The sequence below is a fragment of the Macrobrachium rosenbergii genome, chromosome 16 (genome assembly GCF_040412425.1).
Source record: "Macrobrachium rosenbergii isolate ZJJX-2024 chromosome 16, ASM4041242v1, whole genome shotgun sequence".
NCBI classification, from domain to species: Eukaryota; Metazoa; Arthropoda; class Malacostraca; order Decapoda; family Palaemonidae; genus Macrobrachium; species Macrobrachium rosenbergii.
Window position 1 is genome coordinate 61,760,036 of NC_089756.1, and position 8,454 is coordinate 61,768,489.

Here is an 8,454-nt window from a genome sequence, read left to right on the forward strand (position 1 = left end):
CCAAAAATGATCAAGTCCCTTCAGGAGCCCCTTGGCATGGTCAGCTACTACCAATGATTCAGGCCAGACATCGTCCATATCATGTATCCCCTAATCAGAGTGCTGAAGGGGAAGCAAAAGCGCTGATTTGGGAAGTCCCGCAGCAAAGGGCGTTTGAACAGACAAAGGCAGCCCTCGCCAAAGCCACCACCTTAACATATCAAGACCCACTGCCCCCCTGAGACTTACCACCAATGCCAGCAATGTCACTTGTGGAGCCGTGCTGGAGCAGATAGTAGACGGTTCCCCCCAACCCAATTGCGTTTTTAAGCCGCAAGTTAATGTCGCCAGAGACCCGCTAGAGTGCATTCAGCAGGGAACTGCTGGCAATCTACCAAGCCGTGCGGCACTTCAAGCCATTGGTACATGCGTTCATGAAGGTGGGAGACTCCTGGTCGGCAAGATAGCAATGGCACCTGGCTGCTATCTCCAAATTCAGATGCACCATCAGTTAAGCCCCTGGCAAGACGAACCTGGTAGCCGACACCCTATCAATGATTGAAATAAATTCAGTCCACCTGGATATGGACTATGAAGACCTGGTGAAGGAACAGGCCACAGACCCAGAAATGGCAGCTTATCACATGACACTTTCAGCACTGAAGTGGAAAGACGTGCCAATTGGTGAATCCGGATCGACACTTTTCTGCAACACCAGCACAGGCCCCCACACCCCTGATACCTGCATCATGAAGAAAGCGGGCATTCGACATCATCCACGGGCTGTCCCATCCATCAGGATGAACAACAACACGCCTGATGACAGAGAAATTTGTGTGGCACGGGATCAGGAAGGATGTACGAGAATGGGTGAAGAACTACATACCGTGCCAGACAAGTAAGATCACAAGGCGCACAGAATCAGGCATCAGAGACTTCCCTCAACCACGACAGCATTTCGGGCGTGTCCACGTAGACGTCATAGGACCTCTGCCTCAGTCATGGGATGCCAGATACCTCCTGACAGTCATAGGCCGTTCCACAAGATGGCCGGAAGCAACCCCAATGGTAGAAGCATCAACAAGCGCCTGAGTGGAAGCCCTACTACCAAGTTGGATAAGCCGTTTGGTGTGCCAGACAATATAACTACAGACAGGGGCCCGGCATTCTTGTCGGAACTCTCGGTCTCCCTGGCATACCTGATGGGGACGACACTTCAAGGTACGACGTCATACAACCCTGTGGCCAATGGTATGGTGGAAAGGACCCGCCGTTCATTAAAAGCAGCTCTAATGGCACGTTGTACTGACGAGAATTGGAAGGCACAACTGCCCTGGGTCCTGCTGGGTCTCTGCACCGCACCAAGGGAAAACAGTGAAGAATCTTCTGCAGAAAAAGCCTATGGCAAAGCATTGGCCGTACCTGGAGAATTCTTCCCCATGGTGCCGGACGACCCAGATACACCCCTTCCAAGACTAAGAGAAATTGCAAAGAAGTTTGCGCCCTGCTGGAAGACATTTGCAGACAGGACCCATAACTTCAGCCCAGAAAGCCTGAAAACCTGTACACACGTCTTCATGAGGAACGATGCTCACCACCCACCCTTGACCAGACCATACAGAGGACCATACTGAGTTGTCAGTAGAACATCCAAGGCCTACCTTATCAACATCCATGGGCGGGAAGACTGGATATCTATCGACAGGTTAAAGCCAGCCTTCCTAATGGACAGCTGAACCTGGGAGGAAACCAGTAGACGTCCCAGAATTCCTCCACAAAACAAGACCTCGGATGAAGTGATCAGCATCCCAAAACAAGGCTGAGGACATTCCAAGGGCCGCACTAAGGATGTCATCCACCTGGCAAAACCGCCAGATGACTCAGCGGTTGAATCCACCCCACAACCACAGATATCAAGAACTCAGGGTCGGCTCCTGCTCCCAAGAAAATACCGTGATTAACATTCAACAGATCTTCCAATCATTATTTCACAATAATTGTCTTGGGGGGAGTACTTGTAAAGACATCTTCTTTACCCATTAATTACAATCACGTATCGCATCTATCAATGCAGCAAGAATGAGATAGTTTGTATACTTAACTGTCTAACGATTGTTATTCTCCGAAGTAATATTCATATAACTGTTATGCTAATTATTGCTGTAATAGTTCTTAACTGCTTTTGCTGTTAACTATCATAATTATTGTTTACTTCCTGTATATACTATTTCTCAGTATTCAGTACTGAACTGTATCTTGTATAATAAATACCAAAAGGAACCGCTGTGTTTGTCAAACCATGACTGGTGGCAGCAAGTCAGAATCCACGCCTACCGAACATAACGCTGTTGCAAAGGAGATTATGCTGAGTGTGTCTTTTGGGGATGATGTGTCTCCAATGTCTTGGCAGTCCTTTTCATCGCATTTCTCTTTAGTCAAGCAAGCAAACTTACTACGAGGGGTACCGTCTTGGCGCGACGCAGGATATCGAGCCCTCATGCTGAGATTACAATTTAGGGGACCAACAGCCAACTATGTGGAGCAACAGGCGTTACAGGACCCTGAGTGGGGTAAGGATGATGTTGCAATTATGGACAGACTTGCGCAGCGTATCCTCACAGCGGATGCAATTGAAGTAAGGATTCTGAGGTTTGAAGAATCTATACAGTTGCAGGGCGAGAGTCTGAGTGATTATATGACTCGTTTGCAACTGTTGGCAGGTCAAGCATTTGCTAAAGAACCAGCTGATATTGTACGGAAGCGTGTTGTATGGTGATTTCTCTCGGGGTTGCACGATGCAGATGTTCGATCCCAATTGATTAGAGAGAAGTGGATGGAGTCGGAGGAGACTGCCAAGTCGTATGATGAGGTGGTGAAAATTGCATTGGCAGCGTTGTCTACTAAACGAGTAACTAAAAAGCAACAGGACCTAGGAATCCCAATGTCCATGTGAATCAAATTGAGGGTACGTCAATGTTTGTTTGATGGAGGACACACCGAAACTATGGAGGTTGCAACTGTACGAGGAAATGCTGGATCATGGGGCAGCAAGAAGAGGGAATCCTATTCTTCTCGTAAATTTAAGTGCTATTATTGTAAAATGACACATGTGGGTGGATGGAAAGCATGTGCACGAAGGAGAGAAGAAAATCCTGCTTGGTACCCTCCCCAGGTTCAAAGAAGAAATTTTCAGTGAGGACTGCTCCACACGGGAGCTCGGAGCAGTCTGTACAAATGAATTCTACTTCCACTTTCCAACGCACTGTGGCTTTGGTACAGCCAAAGGTGAAGGGTCAAATGAGATATCGGCATGTGCTCTCCAGCCGAGCAGCAACTCGGGTATTGAAAAGTATTACAAATTACGTTACTGTGGAGATGATGAAAACTAAGTATAATGCTTTGGTGGACACCGGAAGTGATTATTCTTTAGTTTCTGAGGATATCTTGAATGATGCTCAGAAATCTCTTGTCAGCTCGAGTAATATTACAGCTTGCGGAGCGAGCAGTGAAGAACTTCAAATTGAGGGAGAAATTCTGATGGATGTAAAGCTAGGCAAAACCATAGTGAGACAACATAGGTTCATTGTGGTATCTAAACTTGTTACTAGAGTGATACTTGGGATGGACTTGTGGATAAAACTTGGCACAGTCACTCTAGATTTGACAAAAGGGAGGTTGCGAGTGGATTCAATAAATTTATCATTGCCATTGAATACTGGGGAAAGGACACAATCACATAAATCATGCTCTGATGGAGTGGTGAAGCTCATTGTTAGAGCTGAGAATGCAGTTGTGATACCTCCTAGGACAGAATTATTTATATGCTGCTCAGCTGATGGGATGGTTCCAGATGAGCAGTATCTGTTGTGTCCCCGACGCCCTGAGGGTTCTCCGGTTGCCCCTCCTCATTGCTGCATCCAAGGTTCAATCAAGAAGAAAATGTATGTGAGAGTTGCAAATGTATCGGATAAACACGAAACTGTGCAGAGTGGAGAGGAGATCGGGGAACTAGAGCCCAGTGTGGTAGGATACGATGGCAACCATAGCCTTTTAAGTTCAATTGAGGGGAAAAGAGGAAATTTCATCGTTGGAGAGTCGCTTACTTGTGAGCAGAAAGAGGAAATGGACAAGTTACTTCATGAGTTCAAGAATGTTTTCTATAATGGAGGCCCACTGCCGCTGGTACAGGTAGGGGTGGAGCACACAATCAGAGTTAACCCAGATTCAGCACCAATAGCAAATAGACCGCGGCGGTTGTCACTTGCTTTGGAGGCAGAAGTCAAGAAGGAGCTAAGCAAACTTCAGGATATGGGTGTAATAAAGAAATCATGTAGCCCTTGGGCAGCTCCTATTGTTTGCGCTCGTCGAGCTGATGGAAGCCTTCGGTTGGCTATTGATTATAGGGGAGTAAATAGAGTGTCCCAGCCAGCAACATTGCATCCAATTCCTGTGGTCGAGGATCTTCTTGATAGACTTGGTCAGGCAAAATACTTTTCAGTGCTTGATGCAAAGTCTGGATACCATCAGATGCCTCTTCGGAAGGAGGATTGTGAGGTCTCGGCCTTTGTAGTCCCATGGGGGCAGTTTGAATGGCATGGTAGAACTCCTTTTGGTCTGAAAGGGGCAGGTTATACATTTCAACGGATGATGGCTACAATACTCAATGATTGCAACTATACGGATGCATTGTGTTATCTCGACGACATACTGGTCTGGGGTTCAACATGGAAAGAACACATAGCAAGGCTCAGAAATGTGTTGAGCAGGATTCGTGATGCTGGTCTTGCGCTAGCCCCGAATAAGTGTAAATTTGGGGTGCAAGAAGTGGAGTATCTGGGTTCCGTGGTTGGTGATGGCATGCTTCGCATTAGTGAGCAAAGAGTTCATCAACTGAGGGATCTTCCTAGGCCTTTGACTGTCAGGCAGTTGCGTCAGGCCATTGGGGCATTTTCTTATGTGCAAAAATGGATTCCAGGGATGTCACAGACTGCTAAGCCCCTGTATGAGGCTTTGGAAAAAATCCCCCAGAAATTGCATTGGTCGGTCGAGATGGTTGAGGCTTTTGAGAGGCTTAAAAACCAGGTAGCAAATGCTGTGGCACTCCATCTTCCTGACTATAGTAAACAGTTCGTTTTGATTACTGATGCAAGTGATGTTGGAGCAGGAGCAATGTTAGCCAACAAGTCAGCATCCAAGGAACTGTTACCAATTGCCTTTTACCACCATACATTCTCCAAATCCGAGCAGAGGTATTCAACGACGGAAAAGGAATTACTGGCGGTTATCCTGGCAATAAAGAGGTTTCGGTTGTACCTCTCCTCTGCACTATTTGATCTGATAACGGACCATCAGGCATTAAGATGGCTAAACACCCTGGTTATTCCTAATCTGTTGTGCCATTGCAGTCTTGTTCCGTGCGACCTTAATAGCTTTCTCAATTTTATCTACTTTCTCTCTCACAAATCTTTCTGCGATTGCTGCATTACCCAAAGAGCCCGGTTGATAATCCTCCCCATGTTGTTTTGGTACCTCTTGAGGATTGTTCAGCAAAAACAGCAGTGGATACTCTAGTTGAAAGATGGATTTGCATGTTTGGGGTGCCCCGTGTCATAATGTCGGATAGAGGACCACATTTTACGGCTGATATCTTCAAGGCAGTATGTAACCTGTTTGGAATTAATCATGTATATATTTGTACGTATAATTTCCTGGCCTTTTCGCCAATATATATTTTATCACTTTATGTACATTATGTCTCTTGTTATTGTTATTTGAGTGACTGTTAACAAACACAAATTGCTCTCACTCAGTGTGTGCAAATCACGGTGACCTGCGATGGGGCACCACGTTTCCGTCCACACGCTGCTATGTGTACCTTATGCCCAGGTAATAAATTAATCAGTACCCAGTTCTGTCTTCTTTGACCTCACAAAGTAAATCTTAAAGGCAAATCCAAGCCCATTCCTAAGTGAATATTTGCACTCATGCAGATAGGTGACAACACCGTAAAGTTTCAAGGTGATTGCGGTGCAAATGTCAATGTCATACCATTTCAATATGTTTCTAATTGTTGCTTTGCCCCTTATGATACCCAACTGCAAATGTGGAAATCTAGTGCAATAAATCCAGTTGGCAAATGTAGAATAAGCATTAGGAACTGCAAAAAAAGAAAAATATATTCTATTGAATTTGTAGTTGTATGCCTCTGTTAGGCTGGCAAGCTTCAGAACGGATGGGGTTGATTTCTGTTAATTATGAGAACATTTGTTCTGTTACAGATGTATTTTCTGATTATGCTGATGTTTTTGCTGATGGTCTTGATGAACTACCAAGCAATATTCATATTACTATTGATGAAAATGCCACACCAGTAGCAATTTCCAGTTGTCGTGTACCTATTACCTTGAAGACAAAAGTCAAACAAAAGTTGTTAGACTTAGAAAGGCATAAGGTCATCCAAAGGGTAGTGGAGCCTACTCCATAGGTAAGCAGGATGGTACTTGCATCAAAGAAAACAGGGGATTTTAGGCTATGTAGTGACCTCCAACAATTGAATAAAGCTCTTGAAAGATAACTGCACCCTCTTCCCATTATGGATGATATTCTGCCTGAACTGAGTAACGCCAAAGTATTTTCATGCTTTGACTTATGTAATGGATGTTGGCAATGTACATTAGATCATGAATTCAGCATGCTGACAATGTTTCAAACACCATTCGGGAGATTCGTTGGCTACAGTTACCATTTGGTATTGCAATAAGCAGTGAGATTTTTCAAAAAAGCTTCAATTTGCTCTTGATAATTTACCTGGTGTTATATGTGGTGATATGTGATGATGTCTTGTAGGAGAGGACAGAAGATTGCAGGGATGAAGAAATAATATCCCAATTCATAGGTTTGTAAAGTCCCCGCTAAGCAGGTCTTCGATGATGGCGACCTGTTTTTTGTATAGCTCCCATGGTAGCGGGTCAAGAAGGAGCAGCCATACTGAATCAACCAAGCTGACCTATGTAAATTTATACCTGTTACTAACTTATATTGCATGTTTCTTTTGCACATGTATCAGAATGTTGTTAGCTAGATCACTGTCCATTTTTGTAACTCAGATTGTGTTTATTCATTGTAATTATTGTCAAGAGTAATTGACCTCAGGTCACCCTGATTCTCATTGTGTTCCTCGGCGTGACGTCAGTCCGCCGCTATATAAACCGCCTGTGTCCTGAATAAATCAGCAGTAACTTTTCTCCTGCTCATTATTTAGCACCTTAAAGGTTGCTTTATTCCATACAGCTAATAGGTATATACAGAGAGGCACTGGAAGGAGTACAATTTGCACCAAGAGGAGCAGGAAGAGTAGTCATGCGCATGTGTGGAGTGCAGATTCATGCACATGTGTTAGCAACGAACAATATTCATGAAATACAGAATGCATATACATACAGTAATATATACAGTAATCCACACCTCCCCTCCCCCTTTTATGTTCAAAGAGGTATCTTGAATGTACTAATCAAGTTACATACAGTGAACTATCAAGTAATAGTGTGCAAAGCAAATAATGTACAGTGAGTTTAGCAAGTATGAATGTACAAAGCAAATTGCGTAAGTGGCGCATGTGGGCTTTGTATACTATGTAGGCCTGTTTAATCTTGGAGAACTGCGAGGGGCTTTGGAGGGAAGTGATAACTTTTCCATGTCAGGGCTAAGGACCACAGGGATTGGAGTTGGGAACTTGACTGGGATCAGGCACTGGATATAGGAAGCAACGGTCACTGGGAGGCGGATCTCATACTCACTTGATTGAACGCCACCCATGATGATCCCAACCTTGTCCCATCGGTGGGATGTTGGGTCCTGGAGGCAGACATGTTGGCCCACATTTAGCCTAGGCAGGAGGTGGGTGTGGGCATCATAGTTGTGCTGCACCTGAGCAGCTCTGGCCTTTTCTTGCTAATCTTCTGTGAACAACTGAGGATGGGCAGGCACACACATACGGAGAGGGTGACCACATGGTACCTGGGCCGGGGAGTGACCAAAGTGGTTGGGCATGTTGCATAACTCAAGGAGGCCACGATCAAAGGCCTCAAAGTCAATGTTTCCTGTAGGGGCCATTTTGAGGATCAAGTGCTTACAGCCTTGACAGCGACCTCGGCATATCCATTAGACTGCGGGTAGTGTGGCGATGAGGTTATGTGGTGTACACCCCAATGCTCTGTGAAGTCGGCGAATTCTTTGCTGGTAAACTGGGGTCCTCCATCAGTGTGTAGGCACAGGGGAACACCTACCTCTCTGAAGTAGCAGCAGAGGTGCCATATGGTCGAGGAGGCGGTGGTGTCGCCCATGCAAGGGACGACCACAGGCCAGCCAGAGAGGCGGTCAGCGACCACAAGAAAGGACTTCCCCACTACCTGGAAGAAGTCTGTCGACACCGACTCAAAGGGCCTCGATGGGTGGTCGTCACTGTGAAGGGGCTCC

The 8,454-nt window shown here is 45.5% G+C and overlaps 1 protein-coding gene across 1 annotated transcript; it reads left to right on the forward strand.

Moving 5' to 3' along the window:
• Nucleotides 1-1,025: 1,025 nt before the first annotated feature.
• On the forward strand, nucleotides 1,026-1,613 carry LOC136846976 (uncharacterized). Its single transcript, XM_067118231.1, has one exon. It carries the CDS (start codon nucleotides 1,026-1,028, stop codon nucleotides 1,611-1,613), a length of 588 nt encoding a protein of 195 aa, XP_066974332.1.
• Nucleotides 1,614-8,454: the final 6,841 nt, after the last annotated feature.